Below are 25,475 nucleotides of genomic sequence, written 5' to 3'. Positions count from 1 at the left end.
TGCAGACTGTTTGCTGTAGTGCGCTGCCTAAATAAAACTCTGTTTGCTGAGTAAATAGACTTTGTTTGCAGTGAAATAGACTGCTTGCTGTGAGTCCTGCCGTAAATCCTGCCCTGCCTCGCCTCTAACTCATTGGCTGATACAATGGTGTCAATACTCACTCTGATTTCTGCCAGTGAGCCTAAAACAGGTCTCATTTACACGGGTAAGGCATCTAATGCCTGTTTTATTTGGCTGCCAGGATCCCCGATATTGGCCCTCACTGCGCCCGTTTTACACCCGTAAAATAGGCAAGAGGTCCAACTTCTACTCTTATGTTTCTTCACACCAGTAGGGGTATCACCTCACAGTAATAATCATCATACATCACCTCAGAGTAATAATCATCATACATCACCTCAGAGTGATAATCATCATACATCACCTCAGAGTAATAATCATCATATATCACCTCACAGTAATAATCAGGAATCACCTCACAGTAATAATCATCATACATCACCTCACAGTAATAATCATCATACATCACCTCAGAGTAATAATCATCATACATCACCTCAGAGTGATAATCATCATACATCACCTCAGAGTAATAATCATGATACATCACCTCAGAGTAATAATCATCATACATCACCTCAGAGTGATAATCATCATACATCACCTCAGAGTAATAATCATCATATATCACCTCACAGTAATAATCAGGAATCACCTCACAGTAATAATCATCATACATCACCTCACAGTAATAATCATCATACATCACCTCAGAGTAATAATCATCATACATCACCTCAGAGTGATAATCATCATATATCACCTCACAGTAATAATCAGGAATCACCTCACAGTAATAATCATCATACATCACCTCACAGTAATAATCATCATACATCACCTCACAGTAATAATCATCATACATCACCTCACAGTAATAATCACCATACATCACCTCACAGTAATAATCATCATACATCACCTCACAGTAATAACTGGGTATCACCTCACAGTAATAATCATCATACATCACCTCACAGTAATAACCGGGTATCACCTCACAGTAATAATCATCATACATCACCTCACAGTAATAACTGGGTATCACCTCACAGTAATAATCATCATACATCACCTCACAGTAATAATCATCATACATCACCTCACAGTAATAACCGGGTATCACCTCACAGTAATAATCATCATACATCACCTCACAGTAATAATCATCATACATCACCTTACAGTAATAATTGGGTATCACCTCACAGTAATAATCATCATACATCACCGCACAGTAATAATCATCATACATCACCTCACAGTAAAAATCAGGTATCACCTCACAGTAATAATTGGGTATCACCTCACAGTAATAATCATCATACATCACCGCACAGTAATAATCATCATACATCACCTCACAGTAAAAATCAGGTATCACCTCACAGTAATAATTGGGTATCACCTCACAGTAATAATCATCATACATCACCTCACAGTAATAATCACCATACATCACCTCACAGTAAAAATCAGGTATCACCTTACAGTAATAATTGGGTATCACCTAATCGTAATAATCGGGTATCACTTCACAGTAATAATCAGGTATCACCTCACAGTAGTAATCGGGTATCACCTCACAGTAATAATCAGGTATCGCCTCACAGTAGTAATTGGGTATCACTTCACAGTAATAATCAGGTATCACCTCACAGTAATAATCGGGTATCACCTCACAGTAATAATCGGGTATCACTTCACAGTAATAATCAGGTATCGCCTCACAGTAGTAATTGGGTATCACTTCACAGTAATAATCGGGTATCACCTCACAGTAATAATCGGGTATCACCTCACAGTAATAATCGGGTATCACCTCACAGTAATAATCAGGTATCGCCTCACAGTAGTAATTGGGTATCACTTCACAGTAATAATCGGGTATCACCTCACAGTAATAATCGGGTATCACCTCACAGTAATAATCGGGTATCACTTCACAGTAATAATCAGGTATCGCCTCACAGTAGTAATTGGGTATCACTTCACAGTAATAATCGGGTATCACCTCACAGTAATAATCGGGTATCACCTCTGTAAGGATTTTGGACATTGGGTCAGACCCCATTTTACTCTTTTGAATTGTTGGATGTTTCAACGTAAAGGGTTAACTCACCCCTTTAAGGACAGTACATTTACAGTACAGTTGAAAGCAAGGGTTAACTTGCCCCTTGACATTACATTTGGACATTTGGACAGTATAAATTCACAACTGCAAAGGCAGCAAAGTTCAGTCAGTTTAAACTGGACATTTGAACATCTGTTTAAAACTGCAAAAGCAGTTCTGCTGTAGTTTTCAATAACAACTGATAAGCACGAAAGACAGAAGCTTCCAGAAGGTTCTAACGACGTAGGTTCTTTGATGCTCAACAACAACCTGGTTCTCAAAACAAAAGAAGCAGAGACAGTGGGTTCACACGGTTCTTGAGTGGTCCAACTAACCATCTATCATTAATGTTACGATGGGTGAGTGGCCAAACTGGGCCTTCTCATAACTTGGAGCACACCCTGTAGCTAAAAAAAATATAAAATAGGACATCGTAGAAGCTTAAACGGTCAACATTACAGGAACAAAAGTTCACAACTTCTGCAATGAGCTCCTCCAACAATACTTTGCTTCTAAACTGACAAAAAGCCTTTGCTTCTGAACTTCCACAAAAGGACTTTGTTTCTAAACTTCGATGAGAAGACACAGAACTTCAATACTTTTCTACTGAACTTGACTGAAGAGGAAAGTTTTGATGAGACAAAGAATCCTGAGGCATCATCCCTCCCCGACGCACCTGTTGCTGCAATGGTCGACACCTTTTGTCTGGACCTACACGGCTGCCTTGATGCTTTATAAAGGTTGTATGTGCTACTTGCTCGCTTTGCTTCATGCTTGCTTATGTATTTCTTTTAAAATCATTAAATAAAGTATATTGCGAACCCCACTTGTATTATCGGGTAGAGTAATCCACGTATTGATTGAGTTGCTTCCTGCTTGCTATCTGCTCTTTTTGACTCATTAAATAAATAATCACTTTGATTAACGAAACTATCATGTCACTATGGCTTTCTTTGTCTGGATTATTGTCCAGGTCCACGAACCTCTGGGGAAGTCGCCAAATTTCCTACATCTCATGGTAATAATCACCATACATCGCCTCACAGTAATAATCGGGTATCACCTCACAGTAATAATTGGGTATCAACTCACAGTAATAATCAGGTATCACCTCACAGTAATAATCATCATACATCACCCCACAGTAATAATCAGGTATCACCATCTTCAGCCAGAAGTGCCGAGTGGATAATCCATCTCAGCTTCCTCCCGATATCCCCACCATCACGGAAGCCAGTCTTCGGCCAATTCGATTCACTCCACGTGATATCAAGAAACGGCTGAGTGCACTGGATACAGCAAAGGCTATGGGCCCCGACAACATCCCAGATGTAGTGCTGAAGACTTGTGCTCCAGAACTAGCTGCGCCTCTAGCCAAGCTGTTCCAGTACAGCTACAACATTGGCATCCACCCGACAATGTGGAAAATTGCCCAGGTATGTCCTGTCCACAAAAAGCAGGACAAATCCAATCCGGCCAATTACCGCCCCATCAGTCTACTCTCAATCATCAGCAAAGTGATGGAAGGTGTCGTCGACAGTGCTATCAAGCGGCACTTACTCACCAATAACCTGCTCACCGATGCTCAGTTTGGGTTCCGCCAGGACCACTCAGCTCCAGACCTCATTACAGCCTTGGTCCAAACATGGACAAAAGAGCTGAATTCCAGAGGTGAGGTGAGAGTGACTGCCCTTGACATCAAGGCAGCATTTGACCGAGTGTGGCACCAAGGAGCCCTAGTAAAATTGAAGTCAATGGTAATCAGGGGGAAAACTCTCCAGTGGCTGGAGTCATACCTAGCACAAAGGAAGATGGTAGTGGTTGTTGGAGGCCAAGCATCTCAGCCCCAGGGCATTGCTGCAGGAGTTCCTCAGGGCAGTGTCCTAGGCCCAACCATCTTCAGCTGCTTCATCAATGACCTTCCCTCCATCATAAGGTCAGAAATGGGGATGTTCGCTGATGACTGCACAGTGTTCAGTTCCATTCGCAACCCCTCAGATAATGAAGCAGTCCGAGCCCGCATGCAGCAAGACCTGGACAACATCCAGGCTTGGGCTGATAAGTGGCAAATAACATTCGCGCCAGATAAGTGCCAGGCAATGACCATCTCCAACAAGAGAGAGTCTAACCACCTCCCCTTGACATTCAACGGCATTACCATCGCCGAATCCCCCACCATCAACATCCTGGGGGTCACCATTGACCAGAAACTTAACTGGACCAGCCATATAAATACTGTGGCTACGAGAGCAGGTCAGAGGCTGGGTATTCTGCGGCGAGTGACTCACCTCCTGACTCCCCAAAGCCTTTCCACCATCTACAAGGCACAAGTCAGGAGTGTGATGGAATACTCTCCACTTGCCTGGATGAGTGCAGCTCCAACAACACTCAAGAAGCTCGACACCATCCAAGATAAAGCAGCCCGCTTGATTGGCACCCCATCCACCACCCTAAACATTCACTCCCTTCACCACCGGCGCACTGTGGCTGCAGTGTGCACCATCCACAGGATGCACTGCAGCAACTCGCCAAGGCTTCTTCGACAGCACCTCCCAAACCCGCGACCTCTACCACCTAGAAGGACAAGGGCAGCAGGCGCATGGGAACAACACCACCTGCACGTTCCCCTCCAAGTCACACACCATCCCGACTTGGAAATATATCGCCGTTCCTTCATTGTCGCTGGGTCAAAATCCTGGAACTCCCTTCCTAACAGCACTGTGGGAGAACCGTCACCACACGGACTGCAGCGGTTCAAGAAGGCGGCTCACCACCACCTTCTCAAGGGCAATTAGGGATGGGCAATAAATGCCGGCCTTGCCAGCGACGCCCACATCCCGTGAACGAATAAAAAAAAACCTCACAGTAATAATTGGGTATCACTTCACAGTAATAATTGGGTATCAACTCACAGTAATAATCGGGTATCACCTCACAGTAATAATTGTGTATCACTTCACAGTAATAATCATCATACATCATCTCACAGCAATAATCGGATATCACCTCACAGTAATAATTGGGTATCAACTCACAGTAATAATCAGGTATCACCTCACAGTAATAATCATCATACATCACCCCACAGTAATAATCAGGTATCACCTCACAGTAATAATCAGGTATCACCTCACAGTAATAACCAGGTATCACCTCACAGTAATAATTGGGTATCACTTCACAGTAATAATCATCATACATCATCTCACAGTAATAATCATCATACATCACCTCACAGTAATAATTGGGTATCACCTCACAGTAATAATCATCATACATCATCTCACAGTAATAATCGGTTATCACCTCACAGTAATAATCTTACATTACCTCACAGTAATAATTGGGTATCATCTCACAGTAATAATCATCATCTCACAGTAATAATTGTGTATCACCTCTGAGTAATAATCATTCATCACCTTAGAGTAATAATCATTCATCACCTCACAGTAATAATCATTCATTACTTCATAGTAATAATCGGGTGTCACCTCACTGTAATAATCATCGTACATCAACTCACAGTATTAATTGGGTATCACCTCACAGTAATAATCGGGTATCACCTCACAGTAATAACTGGGCATTTCCTCACAGTAATAATCATACATCACCTCACAGTAATAATTGTGTATCACCTCTGAGTAATAATAATTCACCACCTTAGGGTAATAATCATTCATCACCTCACAGTAATAATCATTCATCACCTCACCGTAATAATAATCATACATCAACTCACAGTAATAATAGGCTATCACCTCACAGTAATAATCAGGTATCACCTCACAGTAATAATCATTCATTACTTCATAGTAATAATCGGGTGTCACCTCACCATAATAATCATCGTACATCAACTCACAGTATTAATTGGGTATCACCTCACAGTAATAATCGGGTATCACCTCACATTAATAACTGGGCATTTCCTCACAGTAATAATCATACATCTCCTCACAGTAATAATTGTGTATCACCTCTGAGTAATAATAATTCACCACCTTAGGGTAATAATCATTCATCACCTCACAGTAATAATCATTCATCACCTCACCGTAATAATAATCATACATCAACTCACAGTAATAATAGGCTATCACCTCACAGTAATAATCAGGTATCACCTCACAGTAATAATCATTCATTACTTCATAGTAATAATCGGGTGTCACCTCACCATAATAATCATCGTACATCAACTCACAGTATTAATTGGGTATCACCTCACAGTAATAATCGGGTATCACCTCACAGTAATAACTGGGCATTTCCTCACAGTAATAATCATACATCTCCTCACAGTAATAATTGTGTATCACCTCTGAGTAATAATAATTCACCACCTTAGGGTAATAATCATTCATCACCTCACAGTAATAATCATTCATCACCTCACCGTAATAATAATCATACATCAACTCACAGTAATAATAGGCTATCACCTCACAGTAATAATCAGGTATCACCTCACAGTAATAATTGGGCATTTCCTCACATTAGTAATCATACATCACCTCACAGTAATAATCATACATCCCCTCACAGTAATCATTATACATCACCTCACAGTAATAACCAGTTCTCACCTCACAGTAACAATCATTCATCACCTCAGAGTAATAATCGTTCATCGCCTCACATTAATAATTGTGTATCGCCTCACAGTAATAATCATTCATCACCTCACAATTATAATTTTGTATCACCTCACAGTAATAATTGTTCATCACATCACAGTAATAATGATACATCAGCTCACCATAATAATTGGGTACCACATCAGAGTAATAATCGTTCATCACCTCACAGCAATAATCATCAGGCCTCACCTCACAGTAACAATCATTCATCATCTGAGTAATAATCATTCATCATCTCACTGTAATAATCATACATCAACTCACAGTAATAATCATTCATCACCTCAGAGTAATAATTGTTCATCACCTCACAGTAATAATCATACATCACCTTACAGCAATATTCATTCATCTCCTCACCATAATAATCGGATATCACCTTACAGTAATCATCATAGATCACCTCACAGTAATAATTGGAAAACACCTCACAGCAATAATTGGAAAACACCTCACGGTAATAATCGGTTATCACCTCACAGTATTAATTGGATATTGCCTCACAATAATAATCGGGTATCACCTTACAGTAATAATCATACATCACCTCAGTAATAATCATCATACATCACCTCACAGTAATAATCATACATCACCTCAGTAACAATCATCCTACATCACCTCACAGGAATAATCATACATCATCTCACAGTAATAATTATTCAGCACCTCACAGTAATAATCAGTTATCACCTCACAGTAATAATTGGGATCACCTCACAGTAATAATCGGGGATCACCTTACAGTAATATCATACATCACCTCACAGTAATAATCATTCATCACCTCAGAGTAATAATCATTCATCACCTCACAGTAATAATTGTGTATCACCTCAGAGTAATAATTATTTATCACCTCACAGTAATAATCATTCTTCACCTCACAGTAATAATCATTCATCACTTCATAGTAATAATCATACATCACCTCACAGTAATAATCATACATCACCTCACTGTAATAATTGTGTATCATCTCACAGTAATAAGTACATCATCTCACAGCAATAATCATACATCACCTCACAGCAATAATCATACATCATCTCACAGCAATAATCATACATCACCTCACAGCAATAATCATAGATCATCTCACAGCAATAATCATACATCACCTCACAGCAATAATCATACATCATCTCACAGCAATAATCATACATCACCTCACAGCAATAATCATAGATCATCTCACAGCAATAATCATACATCACCTCACAGCAATAATCATACATCATCTCACAGCAATAATCATACATCACCTCACAGCAATAATCATACCTCACCATACCTTTGACAAAGATGTATACACTGGTAGCTGTTGCCCCATCAACAATCGGTTCAATGAAATGATAAAAGCAGCGGTAATAGCCCGTGTCATTGGCTCTGGCTCCCAGTAATGTGAATATCTTGCAGTATTGCTCTCTCACTGATCCGTCGCACTCCTTTATAATCACTGTCCGCCCACCGGGCTCGTCCGACCTGTACGATGCTGACTTTCTGTCTTCTTCAGCTGCCTGCCTGCCTGGCCAGGACCATCCCAGAGGCCTCTGTCCCCTGAAGCAGGGAAGGGAAAAAAAAAGACAACTCATTTAACTCGCTTTCACCATCGGATCCCACTCATTATTCTTTGCATCTGATCTTACGACTTTCGTATGAGACGTTAAACCGAGGCCCCGTCTGCCCTCTCTCTTAGAGGTAAAAGATCCCACGGCAATGTTTCGAAGAAAAGCAGGAGAGTTCTCCCTGGTGCCCTGAACTATATTTGTCCCTTAACCAACATCACTAAAACAGATTATCTGGTCATTATCATATTGCTGTTTGTGGGACCTTGCTGTGCGCAAATTGGGTGCAGCATTTCCTACATTACAACAGGTGGGTAGGTGGGATTGAGGGATATGGTGAGAAGGTGGGTAGGTGGGGTTGAGGGATATGGGGAGAAGGTGAGTAGGTGGGATTGAGGGATATGGGGAGAAGGTGGGTAGGTGGGATTGAGGGATATGGGGAGAAGGTGGGTAGGTGGGGTTGAGGGATATGGGGAGAAGGTGAGTAGGTGGGATTGAGGGATATGGTGAGAAGGTGGGTAGGTGGGATTGAGGGATATGGGGAGAAGGTGGGTAGGTGGGATTGAGGGATATGGGGAGAGATGGTGGGTAGGTGGGATTGAGGGATATGGGGAGAAGGTGGGTAGGTGGGATTGAGGGATATGGGGAGAAGGTGGGTAGGTGGGATTGAGGGATATGGGGAGAAGGTGAGTAGGGGATTGAGGGATATGGGGAGAAGGTGGGTAGGTGGGATTGAGGGATATGGGGAGAAGGCGGGTTGGTTGTGTTGAGATCTATGAAAAGGGGCAGGCTTGTTAGGCCTATTGGCCCTCTATTGTTCCTAAAAATCTGTCGGTTCCTCTGAGCACCTTACATTCAGATGGCACTTCACCGAGCAGCCTGGGTAAACCAACAGACTGAGACCTGTTGATTGTGCTGGGAGACACACTCGTGACCAGTGTGTCACTGAGTCACCTGCTATTCTGTGTTTATACGCAGAGATTTTTTTTTTGTTTAAACAAAGTTATGCTAAACCTTTATAAAACACTGGTTAGGCCTCAGCTGGAGTATTGTGTTCAATTCTGGGCACCGCACTTTAGGAAGGATGTCAAGGCCTTAGAGAGGGTGCAGAGGAGATTTACTAGAATGGTACCAGGGATGAGGGACTTCAGTTATGTGCAGAGACTGGAGAAGCTGGGATTGTTCTCCTTAGAGCAGAGAAGGTTAAGGGAGATTTAATAGAGGTTTTCAAAATCATGAAGGGTTTTGATAGAGTGAATAAGGAGAAACTGTTTCCAGTGGCAGAAGGGTCGGTAACCAGAGGACACAGATTTAAGGAAAAGAACCAGAGGGGAGATGAGGAGAATTTTTTTTTAAACACAGCGAGTTGTTCTGATCTGGAATGTGCTGCCTGAAAGGGCGGTGGAAGCAGATTCAATAATAACTTTCAAAAGGGAATTGGATAAATACTTGACAAGGACAAATTTGCAGGGCTATGGGGAAAGAGCAGGGGGAGTGGGACTAATTGGATAGCTCTTTCAAAGAGCCAGTACAGGGATGATGGGCTGAATGACCTCCTCCTGTGCTGTATGATTCTATGATTGACTGGAAAGGAGTAACAAAAGGAAAACCTGAGAAAGCAGATGTAGAATTGAACTAGTGGGAATGGGCAGGAATGTCTCCCCATGAAAAGAGAAGGAACTGTTGAACATTTTTTTGTCACTCAGCCAGGTTTCTGACAGAGGGCTCCAATCGAAAGCATCAACCAGTCTTCTTTCAGACGTATGCTGATGTTCAGAGGCAGATGTGCCTGTTGTGTAGTTGTAGCATTTTAATGAGTCCTAGGGAGTGAGTTTCAGCAGAGGTTCTATCGCTGATCCACCATGACTTCAGCAGAAGGGCTATGGAAACCCTGGGATAAACGCAGCACAGAAAGAGGTTATTCGGCCCATCGGGGCTGCGCCAGCTCTTTGAAAGAGCTCGCCCCTTAATCCCATTGTCCTGCCCTTTCCCCATTCACCCCATATCCCTGTGCACTCTCTCTGAAAGAGCTCCCCCATTAGTCCCATTGCCCTGCCCTTTCCCCATTCACCCCATATCCCTGTGCCCTCTCTCTGAACGAGCTCGCCCCTTAGTCCCATTGCCCTGCCCTTTCCCCCCATCCATTTAACAATTCTCTTTCTCAAACCATTTATCCATTTCTCTTTTAAAAGCTGTTATAAATTCTTTTTTTCTGGCCAGGCATTCCAGGTCATAACAATTGTCTGTTCTTGGTGATGATCTGAAATTAATGTTCTCGAGTTGCTGACTCAGTGAACATGAAAATAGTTTTATCCCCAATTTAATTTATCAAAACCTGTCATAATTTTGAACACCAATCAGATCTCCTCTTAACCTTCTCTGTTCTACTGAAAAGAGCCACATTTTCTCTTAACTTGCCTCATAATTAACACCTCTCATCTCTGATCTCATCTCAGTGAATCTCTTCTGCACCCTTTCCATGGCCTTGCCATCCTTCCTAACTCAAGACACAAGAGCTGGACACAATATTCTAACTGCGGACTAACCAATGATTTCTTCACATCCCTTCGGTCCAAAAACCATCCATTAACCATTATTTCCTGCCCTTTGTCTTTTAGCCAACTTTCCAGCCATGTTGCCATGCCATGCTTTAAATTTATCATCAAACCCCCTCTCTGTGGCAACTTACCAAACACTCCTCGGGAATCCATATACACAAAATCCACTGCATTTCCTTAACTTCCTCAAAGAACCTTGTTGGACACAACTTTTCTTTTTACAAATCAGCACTGGCTGTCATTAATTAAGCCATGTCTTTCTAAGTGAGGATTAATTTTATCCTATATTATGGCAGCTTGAAGCTTGCCCACGACCAATTCTGTCTGATAATCGCTGCTGTGAAGTGCCTTGGGACGTTTTACTATGTTAAAGGCGCTACATAAATGCAAGTTGTTGGTGGTGGTGGTGGTGTTGGTGGTGGTGTTGGTGTTATTGGTGGTGGTGTTGGTGTTATTGGTGGTATTATTGTTGGTGTGATTGGTGGTGTTAGTGTTGGTGTTGGTGTTATTGGTGGTGTTAGCGTTGGTGTTATTGTTGGTGTTGGTGTTATTTTTGGTGTTATTGGTGGTGTTGGTGTTATTGTTGGTGTTATTGTTGGTGTTGGTGTTATTTTTGGTGTTAGCGTTGGTGTTATTGTTGGTGTTATTGGTGGTGTTGGTGTTATTTTTGGTGTTATTAGTGGTGTTGGTGTTATTTTTGGTGTTATTGTTGGTGTTGGTGTTATTGTTGGTGTTATTGGTGGTGTTGGTGTTATTGTTGGTGTTATTGTTGGTGTTGGTGTTATTTTTGGTGTTATTGTTGGTGTTGGTGTTATTTTTGGTGTTATTAGTGGTGTTGGTGTTATTGTTGGTGTTATTGTTGGTGTTGGTGTTATTTTTGGTGTTATTAGTGGTGTTGGTGTTATTATTGGTGTTATTGGTGGTGTTGGTGTTATTGTTGGTGTTATTGTTGGTGTTGGTGTTATTGTTGGTGTTATTGGCGGTGTTGGTGTTATTGTTGGTGTTGGTGTTATTTTTGGTGTTATTAGTGGTGTTGGTGTTATTGTTGGTGTTATTGTTGGTGTTGGTGTTATTTTTGGTGTTAGCGTTGGTGTTATTGTTGGTGTTATTGGTGGTGTTGGTGTTATTTTTGGTGTTATTAGTGGTGTTGGTGTTATTTTTGGTGTTATTGTTGGTGTTGGTGTTATTGTTGGTGTTATTGGTGGTGTTGGTGTTATTGTTGGTGTTATTGTTGGTGTTGGTGTTATTTTTGGTGTTAGCGTTGGTGTTATTGTTGGTGTTATTGGTGGTGTTGGTGTTATTTTTGGTGTTATTAGTGGTGTTGGTGTTATTTTTGGTGTTATTGTTGGTGTTGGTGTTATTGTTGGTGTTATTGGTGGTGTTGGTGTTATTGTTGGTGTTATTGTTGGTGTTGGTGTTATTTTTGGTGTTATTGTTGGTGTTGGTGTTATTTTTGGTGTTATTAGTGGTGTTGGTGTTATTGTTGGTGTTATTGTTGGTGTTGGTGTTATTTTTGGTGTTATTAGTGGTGTTGGTGTTATTTTTGGTGTTATTGGTGGTGTTGGTGTTATTATTGGTGTTATTGGTGGTGTTGGTGTTATTGTTGGTGTTATTGTTGGTGTTGGTGTTATTTTTGGTGTTATTAGTGGTGTTGGTGTTATTTTTGGTGTTATTGGTGGTGTTGGTGTTATTATTGGTGTTATTGGTGGTGTTGGTGTTATTGTTGGTGTTATTGTTGGTGTTGGTGTTATTGTTGGTGTTATTGGCGGTGTTGGTGTTATTGTTGGTGTTGGTGTTATTTTTGGTGTTATTAGTGGTGTTGGTGTTATTTTTGGTGTTATTGGCGGTGTTGGTGTTATTGTTGGTGTTATTGTTGGTGTTGGTGTTATTTTTGGTGTTAGCGTTGGTGTTATTGTTGGTGTTATTGGTGGTGTTGGTGTTATTTTTGGTGTTATTAGTGGTGTTGGTGTTATTTTTGGTGTTATTGTTGGTGTTGGTGTTATTGTTGGTGTTATTGGTGGTGTTGGTGTTATTGTTGGTGTTATTGTTGGTGTTGGTGTTATTTTTGGTGTTATTGTTGGTGTTGGTGTTATTTTTGGTGTTATTAGTGGTGTTGGTGTTATTGTTGGTGTTATTGTTGGTGTTGGTGTTATTTTTGGTGTTATTAGTGGTGTTGGTGTTATTTTTGGTGTTATTGGTGGTGTTGGTGTTATTATTGGTGTTATTGGTGGTGTTGGTGTTATTGTTGGTGTTATTGTTGGTGTTGGTGTTATTTTTGGTGTTATTAGTGGTGTTGGTGTTATTTTTGGTGTTATTGGCGGTGTTGGTGTTATTGTTGGTGTTGGTGTTATTGTTGGTGTTATTGTTGGTGTTGGTGTTATTTTTGGTGTTATTGGTGGTGTTGGTGTTATTGTTGGTGTTATTGGTGGTGTTGGTGTTATTGTTGGTGTTATTGTTGGTGTTGGTGTTATTTTTGGTGTTATTAGTGGTGTTGGTGTTATTTTTGGTGTTATTGGTGGTGTTGGTGTTATTATTGGTGTTATTGGTGGTGTTGGTGTTATTGTTGGTGTTATTGGTGGTGTTGGTGTTATTGTTGGTGTTATTGGTGGTGTTGGTGTTATTGTTGGTGTTATTGGCGGTGTTGGTGTTATTGTTGGTGTTATTGGTGGTGTTGGTGTTATTGTTGGTGTTATTGGTGGTGTTGGTGTTATTGTTGGTGTTATTGTTGGTGTTGGTGTTATTTTTGGTGTTATTGGTGGTGTTGGTGTTATTGTTGGTGTTATTGTTGGTGTTGGTGTTATTTTTGGTGTTATTGGTGGTGTTGGTGTTATTATTGGTGTTATTGGCGGTGTTGGTGTTATTATTGGTGTTATTGGTGGTGTTGGTGTTATTGTTGGTGTTATTGGCGGTGTTGGTGTTATTATTGGTGTTATTGGCGGTGTTGGTGTTATTGTTGGTGTTATTGGCGGTGTTGGTGTTATTGTTGGTGTTATTGGTGGTGTTGGTGTTATTGTTGGTGTTATTGGTGGTGTTGGTGTTATTGTTGGTGTTATTGGTGGTGTTGGTGTTATTGTTGGTGTTATTGGTGGTGTTGGTGTTATTTTTGGTGTTATTGGTGGTGTTGGTGTTATTGGTGGTGTTATTGGCGGTGTTGGTGTTATTGTTGGTATTATTGGTGGTGTTGGTGTTATTTTCGGTGTTATTAGTGGTGTTGGTGTTATTTTTGGTGTTATTGGTGGTGTTGGTGTTATTTTTGGTGTTATTGGTGGTGTTGGTGTTGGTGTTTCACTTTTAGCATCATTGGAAGGGATGTTGGAGGCGGAGTGTATAACAAGCAGCCAGTCAGCTGCTGCCCGTAATCTACCATCCCTGAAATTGAAAATCTACCCCCCCATTTGTTTTCTGTAACTAATTTGCTCTCCCCTTTGGTTTTCTGTCTCATCCCTGATTGATCTCCTCTTCGCTCCTATCCATTTCAACCTTTGACAGTGTCTCCACTCTGGGTCTCGCCCCTTCGCCTGAATTTAAAAGCTCAGTCACTGCAGGAAAGGTTAAGCAGTCTTTCTGATAACTGAAATCCATTTTATTTCCTCAGTTTCTCTCTCTCCCTCCCCCATGACCCCTCCCCTCGACCTTGAAGGAATCACTCAACCCGGGGCTCAGTCCCATGGCACCGGGCTCCCACCACTAGAACACCAAAGTAGTCGCCCTTCACATGCAATTTTTTCACTCAAAGGGTGGTGAGTGTCTGGAACGAGCTGCCAGAGGCAGTAGTAGAGGCGGGTACAATTTTGTCTTTTAAAAAGCATTTGGACAGTTACATGGGTAAGATGGGTATAGAGGGATATGGGCCAAGTGCAGGCAATTGGGACTAGCTTAGTGGTATAAACTGGGCGACATGGACATGTTGGGCCGAAGGGCCTGTTTCCATGTTGTAAACTTCTATGATTCCATGATTCTATGCCTGAAGGGTATTGAACTGTGGAGGGCTTCACAGCTGAGCCCCACCCTGTGTACATGCACACACGTTCCAGCAGGGCTCACAAGGTAAGGATCAGGAGCGGAAACTGGGGGCCTGATCTTTTCTTGCTTCTATTTGTTTCTCAGTAATAAATTCAACGTGTTTTCATTTGCAACTTGGGTAGATTTACACTGTCTCGTTCCCAGATGTTCTCTTTGTTGCCCAAAACGCCGCACAACATCTGCTTTTGCTTAGCAGCTCCGCGTACTCCTGTCCTTTCACTCCCTCGACATTGTCCACAAGTCAGTCTGACTCAGCCTACAGCTGGGTCCCACTGAAAGAAGAATGGGTTACAAAGTGGAAATGAATACTTCCTCCGTCTCACTCCACTCCCTCCGTCTCCCTCCACTCTCTCCGTGTCCCTCCACTCCCTCCGTGACCCTCCGTCTCCCTCCGTCTCCCTCCGCTCGCTCCGTCTCCCTCCACTCGCTCCGTCTCCCTCCACTCGCTCCGTCTCCCTCCACTCGCTCCGTCTCCCTCCACTCGCTCTGTCTCCCTCCACTCGCTCCGTCTCCCTCCACTCGCTCTGTCTCCCTCCACTCGCTCCGTCTCCCTCCACTCCCTCCACTCGCTCCGTCTCCCTCCGTCTCCCTCCGCTCGCTCCGTCTCCCTCCACTCGCTCCGTCTCCCTCCACTCGCTCCGTCTCCCTCCACTCGCTCCGTCTCCCTCCACTCGCTCTGTCTCCCTCCACTCGCTCCGTCTCCCTCCACTCCCTCCACTCGCTCCGTCTCCCTCCGCGTCTCTCCACTCCCTCCATTCCCTCTGTGTCCCTCCACTCCTTTTGTGTCTCTCCACTCCCTCTATTCTGTGTCCCTCTACTGTGTTCTATTGTCCTTCTCTGCTCGCTCTACTGTCTCTCTCCCGTGCCCTCTACCCCACCATTAGCAGCTGAGCCTTCATTCCCCCCAATCTCCACATTCGTGAACTTACTCCCTATCACCCCCCCACGACCACTCAGTTCACTTTCAGCAGCTTCTTCACAAGTTTGTCTGTACCTTCAGTTGCCTCCACTAACCAACCTCCTACCCCCTGCTCTGTGCCCATCGCCTCCACTAACCAACCTCCTACCCCCTGCTCTGTGCCCATCGCCTCCACTAACCAACCTCCTACCCCCCGCTCTGTGCCCATCGCCTCCACTAACCAACCTCCTACCCCCCGCTCTGTGCCCATCGCCTCCACTAACCAACCTCCTACCCCCTGCTCTGAGCCCATCGCCTCCACTAACCAACCTCCTACCCCCTGCTCTGTGCCCCATCATTTGTCCTGAAAAGCGCCTCTGGACATTCCGTTATGTGACAGGCACCTCTATAAATATATGTGTTGGTGTTCGTGGCCTCATTGGTTGAAGCTCGGAGTTTATTTTTCCTTCTATACCAGTGCCATTTCTTGCATCTTACCTACTGGTCAATTAAAGGCAAATGAAAAGCGGAGACATAAAACTCACCCTCCTGAACTCCCTTCAACAACTTCTACGTTTTAGCTGAACACTTGGATCAAAAGTTAAGGTTGTGACTTTTTTTCCTTTGTGTTTCTTGGCACATTTCAATGCAATGTTGAGGGGAATTACCAAGAAATGAATGTTTTTGATGTTCTTTGAGCTGCACAAGATTGGCAATAACTCAGAAACTGAGTTCAGAAACCAACTTCATAATATCCTGCAGCTGGCATGTGTCAATCTTGGTCACTAAATATAAGAATAGTGACTAATAAATCCAATCGGGAATTCAGGAGAAACTTCTTTACCCAGAGAGTGGTGAGAATGTGGAACTCACTCCCACAAGGAGTAGTTGAGGTGAATAGTGCAGATACATTTAAGGGGAAGCTCAATAAACACATGAGGGAGAAAGGAATAGAAGGATATGCTGATAGGGTGAGATGAAGTAGGGAGGGAGGAGGCTCGTGTGGAGCATAAACACCGGCATGGACCAGTTGGGCCGAATGGCCTGTTTCTGTGCTGTACATTCTATGTAATTCTCTGTAATTTAATAACATATAGAACCATAGAACCATAGAAAAGATACAGCACAGAAGGGGGCCATTCGGCCCATTGTTTCTGCGCCGGCTCGAAGAACAACCAGGTGCCCATTCTAATCCCATCTTCCAGCACCCGGTCCACAGCCCTGCAACTTACAGCACTTTAGGTGCAGGTCCAGGTACTTTTTAAAAGAGTTCAGGGTCCCTGCCTCTACCACCACCCTCTGGGTTTCAAAAAATTTTCCTCATGTCCCCTCTAATCCTTCCGCCAATCAGCTTAAATCTATGTCCTCTAGTTCTTGAACTCTCCGCTAGGGGAAACAGGTACTTCCTGTCTACTCTATCTCGGCCCCTCATAATTCTGTACACCTCAATCAAGTCTCCCCTCAGCCTCCTCTGCTCCAAGGAAAACAACCCCAGCCTAGTGACTCTAGTAAATACCAGTGACTTTCCTCTGGCATTGCTCATGGTCAGAGGATGTGCTGTATTATAAGGGCAGAAGCATTAAACCATGGGTCACCTTCTGACTTGGAAATATATCGCCGTTCCTTCATCGTCGCTGGGTCAAAATCCTGGAACTCCCTTCCTAACAGCACTGTGGGAGAACCTTCACCACACGGACTGCAGCGGTTCAAGAAGACGGCTCACCACCACCTTCTCAAGGGGCAACTAGGGATGGGCAATAAATGCCGGCCTCGCCAGCGACGCCCACATCCCAAGAATGAATATAAAAAAATATATAGGCAGCGTAGATACCCACCAATGGTGCCTCATTAGCCCATGCTAATTGGGGGTCTTATGATGTACATCGGACCCCAACACAATGTTTGGGTCTCCGCTTGGTGGGCTGTGCACTGTGCAAGACCTGCCCAGTGGAGCTGTACGTAGAATGACGCAAACCAGCGGCCCTTAAAGGGACTACTGGCGGGTACACCGAAAACGGAAAAGCTAAGTTTTCTGAATGATTTGTGTGGGTGCTCTAGAGGTGTGAATGCTCCTCACAGCTCAAAAAGAAATCATCCCGCCCACTGCTGGTCTCTTCCTGGCCCTCCTCCCCACCCCCACCCCATCTTCCCCCATCATCTTATTGTCTCAGTTTGAAGTAGATGGTGAGCTGCGACAGTCTACAAACTGGCTCATCCAGCTTTAGTGCACACCTTCAACGGCTTTTGTTTTTAAAGTGTGCAAATTCACTTTGGGAGGAAGTGATGCTTCAGTTCCATAGAATGTACAGCACAGAAACAGGCCATTCGGCCCAACAGGTCCATGCCGGTGTTTATGCTCCACACGAGAGCCTCCTCCCTCCCTACTTCATCTCTCCCTATCAGCATATCCTTCTACGCTTAAACGTAGCTCATTCCCAGATCCCTGATAATGATCAGAAACCGGACAGTGGGATTTGGTGTTTCTGGTGAGAAGGCTGCCCCTGGGGTTTACATATCAAAAAGGTCTGAGTGATTTGTATAATTTAATATTGATGATGAGCTCAGCTCTGAGAACGGGTTCGATTGTCCAAGTCAATGGTATCAGACCGTGAACTGAGTGTTGTTCAACCCCAGAGCTCAGGTCCTGCTCTTTGACCCTTAAATTCTGGCCCCAACGCTGCACCGAAATTAAAACCACATCTTGTTTTCTTAAGGCTCTTTGCTAAACTGCTAAATGTCACGGAGAGTCAAACTCCGAGGCTTTGGTACAAGGAATTAACAAAATCGAGTTCCTGTCCCATTCAATTCATCGTGGAGGGAATTTTGTTGGTCGTTTTAAGCTGTGTGGTGAACGTAACTGGCTGATTCATTTTAGGGTTCGTTCTAATCCAAGATTGAATCAAAAAAGGAATCACTTTATTTAGGTTAATTGGCAAAAGAACCAGAGGGGACAGGAGGAGACATTTTTTTAAGTGGCGAGTTGTTATGATCTGGAATGCGCTGCCTGAAATACGCAGATTCAATAATAACTTTCAAAAGGGAATTGGATAAATACTCGAAAGGGAAAAATTTTCAGGACTATGGGGAAAGAGCAGGGGGAGTGGGACTAATTGGATAGCTCTTTCAAAGAGCCGGCACTGGCACAATGGGCCGAATGGCCTCCTCCTTTTCTGTAAGATTCTAAGCTTCTATGATAAAGGCCAACATTCCATTCGCATTACTTTTTGTAGCTGTGCACCAGTTTTTAGTGATTTGTGTACATGGACACTTTTGCTCCTCCACAGCTCCGAGTCTCTCACCATTAAGAATTAGTTGGATTACACGACCACAGGGAGTATTGAGGCAAACAGCATAGATGCATTGAAGAGGAAGCCAAATAAACACACGAGGAGCAAAGGAATAGAAGGATATGCTGATAGGGTGAGATGAAGAAAGGAGGCTCGTGTGGAGCCTAAACACCGGCATGGACCAGTTGGGCCAAATGGCCTGTTTCTGTGCTGTAAATTCTAAGTAATTCTATATAATTACCAACTGTGGGATCTTGTGCACAAAATGGTATGCCTACAAAACAACAGGAACAACTTTAAGGCATGAAGCGTTTTGAGCCATTGTGACTGGAGAATGTGCTGGCCCAGAGCAGTAGGGGTTGCCAACTCTGGTTGGAGTATTCCTGGAGGTTTCATCACATGACTTTCTGCCTCCAACCGCCCCACCATTCTGCCCCCACATTCCGGCCATTGGTCACCCGATATGTCCAGCCTCGCGGTGCCCCGCCCACACATTCCCGCCATTGGTCACCCGATATGTCCAGCCTCGCGGTGCCCCCCCACACTCCCACCATTGGTCACCCGATATGTCCAGCCTCGCGGTGCCCCGCCCACACATTCCCGCCATTGGTCACCCGATATGTCCAGCCTCGCGGTGCCCCCCCACACTCCCACCATTGGTCACCCGATATGTCCAGCCTCGCGGTGCCCCCCCACACTCCCACCATTGGTCACCCGATATGTCCAGCCTCGCGGTGCCCCGCCCACACATTCCCGCCATTGGTCACCCGATATGTCCAGCCTCGCGGTGCCCCGCCCACACATTCCCGCCATTGGTCACCTGATATGTCCAGCCTCGCGGTGCCCCGCCCACACATTCCCGCCATTGGTCACCCGATATGTCCAGCCTCGCGGTGCCCCCCCACACTCCCACCATTGGTCACCCGATATGTCCAGCCTCGCGGTGCCCCCCCACACTCCCACCATTGGTCACCCGATATGTCCAGCCTCGCGGTGCCCCCCCACACTCCTGCCATTGATTGCCCGATAAGTCCATTCTTGCGGAGCCCCGCCTCCAACCCCCCACACTCCTGCCATTGGTCGTCTGATACGTCCATCCTCGCGGTGCCCCGCCTTCCTACGCCAATTGGAAAATGAACAGACTCTTTGTTAGCCGATTGGATGATTCTTCACTGTCAGTCAAACAGCCATTTTCCCATTGCCAATATTTTTTAAAGTAGTGAACAAAATTGTTGAAAGAAAATTTTTTAAAAACACATTGGCCCAGATTTTGCTGACAAAATAATGGTGAAGGTAATTTGTGTTTATTTCTGTTATTTATGCCCAAATGCTGCAGCAACTTCAGGAACGGACCAGGCGCACAGTTAAAGGTGGAAATCTAAAGGTTGCTGTGCTAGTCGCTTCACTAAAACGGCATCTCGCCGTCTGCCTCACCAGTGAAACGCATTGAAAAGTGGGAAGTTGCTGTGTTTGCCCGGTGGATACGGACTAAACTCACCACGGAAAGTTAAGTCTTGTCCACTCCAGTCTAAGTTCCCCTTTTAACGATGTTATCAGCTCACACTTTCAGCAAGTTGCCACATACAAAAAATTCAAAAACCTAAATGTGCAGGGATGAGTCTAACTAACGGCAGATGGCATTAGATGCCCAGACACAGCAAATTATGGCCCAAATTTTTAATGCCCCTATGATTTTTCTCCCAGCAGGGTCCTGGCGATTAATCTTTAATTTCTGGAGACTCCAGGGCAATCCTGGAGGGAGTTGGCAACCCCTACAGAGCCAGTTAACTCAACATGGACCTGGAACAGGCTCGGTATCATAGCTGGTAACGCATTCACCCACTGAGTCATGAGGGGGCTCGACTGAGATCCCCGGGGTCACCACTGATTATCCCTCCTTACGATTAGGTCAGGTCGAGGGTCGAGGGTCGGTCTGCTTCACTGGTTGTATTTAACGTTGACTTTGGAAAGGAAGGGTGAGATCAAGAGGAAATGGATTAGGTTCAAATCAAGGGGATTGGACACAATCTGGAATCTTATCTCGAACCGGTCTGTGGAGGGGAGAGTCCGCACTCACCTGCAGATGATGGTAAGGGTGTTGCTTGTGTCGATCGAGTACTCTGTGCCTGTGACGTTCAGTGTGGGCGCTGACATCGAGAACCCCCACACCAGACCTGAGAAAAGTCAAAGAGATTCCAGTCATTCGAAACGGTGGGAGGCATTCAACCCTGAACACACAGCGCCATGGGACTCGTTACTGGAGGGTCACATGATCCGGGGCCAAATGATTCGAACATACGACAGGCAAAGACCAGCTGGTGCATCAAGGCTGCTCCATACTTGTAGCTCCTGGAGCATCCTGACTAGACATTTCCCACTCCTCCCTCCCCACAGCCATGTAATTTCTGGGGAGAGGCAAAAAGAGAGAAAAAAACCCAGGGCCAAAAAGGGAAAAAATACCCTGAATGCAGCAAGACCTGGACAACATCCAGGCTTGGGCTGATAAGTGGCAAGTAACATTCGCGCCAGACAAGTGCCAGGCAATGACCATCTCCAACAAGAGAGAGTCTAACCACCTCCCCTTGACATTCAACGGCATTACCATCACCAAATTCCCCACCATCAACATCCTGGGGGTCACCATTGACCAGAAACTTAACTGGACCAGCCACATAAATATTGTGGCTACAAGAGCAGGTCAGAGGCTGGGTATTCTGCGGCGAGTGACTCACCTCCTGACTCCCCAAAGCCTTTCCACCATCTACAAGGCACAAGTCAGGAGTGTGATGGAATACTCTCCACTTGCCTGGATGAGTGCAGCTCCAACAACACTCAAGAAGCTCGACACCATCCAGGACAAAGCAGGCCGCTTGATTGGCACCCCATCCACCACCCTAAACATTCACTCCCTTCACCACCGGCGCACTGTGGCTGCAGTGTGTACCATCCACAGGATGCACTGCAGCAACTCGCCAAGGCTTCTTCGACAGTACCTCCCAAACCCACGACCTCTACCACATAGATGGACAAGGGCAGCAGGCACATGGGAACAACATCACCTGCACGTTCCCCTCCAAGTCACACACCATCCCGACTTGGAAATATATCGGCCGTTCCTTCATTGTCGCTGGGTCAAAATCCTGGAACTCCCTTCCTAACAGCACTGTGGGAGAACCTTCACCACACGGACTGCAGCGGTTCAAGAAGGCGGCTCACCACCACCTTCTCGAGGGCAATTAGGGATGGGCAATAAATGCTGGCCTCGCCAGCGACGCCCACATCCCGTGAACGAATAAAAAAAATACTCTGGGAAATTCCTCTCAAATTCGGTATTCAGTTCCAAGCAGTGACACCTGACTATTCACCTCCTCTCACACCACTGACTTCCTCCAATCCAGTGCACCGTAATCATTGCTCGCGGTGCGATCTCCTCCACATCAGGGAGACCAAAGGCCGATTCGGTGGCCATTTCGCCAAACCCCGTTCTCTCCACAAGTGAGACCCTGTGGAAGAGCAGCCCTCCTGCCTACATCTCAAAAAGTTCTTCGTTGGCTGCCAAGAGATTTGGGAGGTCCTGAGGATGTGAAAGGTGCGATTAAAACATGTTTTCTTCCAGTGGCAGCCCTGCCTCTAGGCCTCAAGATGTCCGAGCAGAGCAGTTTTGGGCCTTTTTACCTCCGTGAGCTGTGCTTAGACTGTGAGAGGCTAAAAAAAGGAAAGAGTGAGTTTGGTGTTCGATGACAAAAGGATTTGACAGGATAGATACGGAGAAAGTATTTCCTCTAGTGGGAGGATCCAGAACAGGAGGGGAGGGGGGACAGTTATAAATTAGAGCTCGGCCGTTTAGGAGTGAAATCAGGAAACACTTTTTCACACAAAGAGGAGTGAAAATCTGGAACCCTCTCCCCCAAAAAGGCTGTGGATACTGGGGGTCTAGGGAAGGTTGGAGAGTTTGAATGGGGACAAGGAGCAATTAGACACTCCCGGAGACAGAAGAGATTCAGAAAACAATTGATCCTGGGGCTGAAAGGGTTAAATTACGAGGACAGGTTGCACAGACTGGGCTTGTATTCCCTCGAGTGTAGAAGATTAAGGGGTGATCTAATCGAGATGTTTAAGATGATTAAAGGATTTGATAGGGTCGATAGAGAGAAACTATTCCCTCTGGTGGGGGTAGCCCAGAACAAGGGGGCAGAACCTTAAAATCAGAGCTCAGCCGTTCAGGGGTGATGTCAGGAAGCACTTCTTCACACAAAGGGGAGTGGAAATCTGGAACTCTCTCCCCCAAAAAGGCTGTTGAGGCTGGGGGTCAATTGAAAATTTCAAAACTGAGATTGATAGATTTTTGTTGGGTGGGGGTATTAAGGGTTACGGAACCAAGGAGGGTAAATGGAGTGAGGTACAGATCAGCCCTGATCTAATTGAGGGACTGAATGGCCTACTCTGTTCCTATGTTCTTATGAAGGAGAGGGGGAGATTTGCATTGAGAAGGTGGGTAGGTGGGATTGGGGGATATGGTGAGAAGGTGGGTGGGTGGGATTGAGGGATATGGGGAGAAGGTGGGTAGGTGGGATATGGGGATATGGTGAGAAGGTGGGTGGGTGGGATTGAGGGATATGGGGAGAAGGTGGGTAGGTGGGATTGAGGGATATGGGGAGAAGGTGGGTCGGTGGGATTGGGGGATATGGGGAGAAGGTGGGTAGGTGGGATTGGGGGATATGGTGAGAAGGTGGGTAGGTGGGATTGAGGGATATGGGGAGAAGGTGGGTAGGTGGGATTGAGGGATATGGGGAGAAGGTGGGTCGGTGGGATTGGGGGATATGGTGAGAAGGTGGGTGGGTGGGATTGAGGGATATGGTGAGAAGGTGGGTCGGTGGGATTGGGGGATATGGTGAGAAGGTGGGTCGGTGGGATTGGGGGATATGGTGAGAAGGTGGGTAGGTGGGATTGGGGGATCTGGTGTGAAGGTGGGTAGGTGGGATTGGGGGATATGGTGAGAAGGTGGGTAGGTGGGATTGGGGGATCTGGTGTGAAGGTGGGGTTGATCTATAAAACAGGATAGGCTGGTTGGGCCTATTGTCTTTTCCTATTCCTAAAAGGAGCACATACTGAACCCTGTGGGTTTTGGAGAATCTAATGACACAGTCCTCACCCCTGGGGTCTGACTGTCTGTGCTGCAAGTTGGAATCTTTCCAATCACAAGTGTTCAAAATGCAAAATTCATTTTTATAGTTACAGCTGTTTCCGGCCCAACCTCCAGTCCCAAGTCCACACTGGCAAACGAACAAGAAATAATCCCTCTTCACAAAAAGTAAACCTTTTCACAAATATCTGTCAACAGTGTCAAAGGCAGTAATTGTTCCCATATAATGAGGGTGAGCCTGTTAATCACTCCCCCCTGCTCACCATTTCTTTTCAAATACCATGTGTGGGTGTAAGAAATGCCAGATGTTTGAAGTGGATCTAAATTAAAGGGTTTAGCCTCGCTGGAGGTCTCTCATCCACTAGTCCACGGGTTCATGTCTCTGAGTCAAAGCAGCAGCTTCTTTTGGAAACCAAAACCCTCTGGCTTTCGTCCCTGCCCCTCGTTGATTCTTCCAAGGGTCTCGTTGGCCTCTCTGCACATCACCTGAATGGCCGTTCTTCAGACATGAGCCCAAACAGTGTGGCCCATCAGGCTATACTAGGCCGACCACTCCCAGTGCAGTACTGAGGGAGTGCAGCACTGTCGGAGGCGCCGTCTTTCAGATGAGACATTAAACGTCTGCCCTCTCAGGTGGACGTAAAAGATCCCACGGTCACTATTTCGAAGAAGGATAAGGGGAGATCCCCCCCCCGGTGTTCTGGCCTTCAACTAACATCACCAACAAAACAGATTATCTGGTCATTATCACATTGCTGTTTGTGGGATCTTGCTGTGCACAAATTGGCTGTCCCATTTCCTTACAGTACAACAGTGCTTACACTTCAAAAAGTACTTCATTGGCTGCAAATTGCTTTGGGACGACCTGAGGTTGTGAAAGGCGCTATATAAATGCAGGTCTTTCTTTCACTAACACTAAACGTGCAGCGATCCCCAGCTCTGATTTAGCTCCGAGCTCGGAGAATCCACTCCCTCCAAAGAAAAAACAGGATGCTGGAGATGTTGTTTGAAAATTCACACAAGTGGGGTGCGGTTCCTGTTTTCCTGCGTGTTTACAGCATCTCAAACACCAAATAATCCAACTCTGTCAGTCACACCCAGAACTGGCAAACACGACGATCAGAGTCACACAATACCGGACATTGTGTGCACCTCAGCAAAGCTTCAGAACTCCACAAC

At 45.0% G+C, this 25,475-nt stretch overlaps 1 protein-coding gene across 3 annotated transcripts in view; it reads right to left on the bottom strand.

The window, feature by feature from the left end:
• Positions 1–25,475, bottom strand: part of flt4 (fms related receptor tyrosine kinase 4) — a 264,041-nt gene that overhangs the window by 139,944 nt on the left and 98,622 nt on the right. For all 3 annotated transcript variants that reach the window (XM_067995955.1, XM_067995954.1, XM_067995956.1), the window contains 2 exons: positions 21,231–21,327; positions 8,114–8,379 (listed from right to left, as the gene is read on the bottom strand). In XM_067995955.1, coding sequence (XP_067852056.1) covers positions 8,114–8,379; positions 21,231–21,327 — 363 coding nt within the window. The remainder of the gene's footprint in view (positions 1–8,113; positions 8,380–21,230; positions 21,328–25,475) is intronic.

This window comes from Heptranchias perlo, chromosome 14 (assembly GCF_035084215.1).
Source record: "Heptranchias perlo isolate sHepPer1 chromosome 14, sHepPer1.hap1, whole genome shotgun sequence".
NCBI lineage: Eukaryota > Metazoa > Chordata > Chondrichthyes > Hexanchiformes > Hexanchidae > Heptranchias > Heptranchias perlo.
Note: the sequence above shows the minus strand (reverse complement) of the source record. Positions and strands in the feature narration are given on the sequence as shown.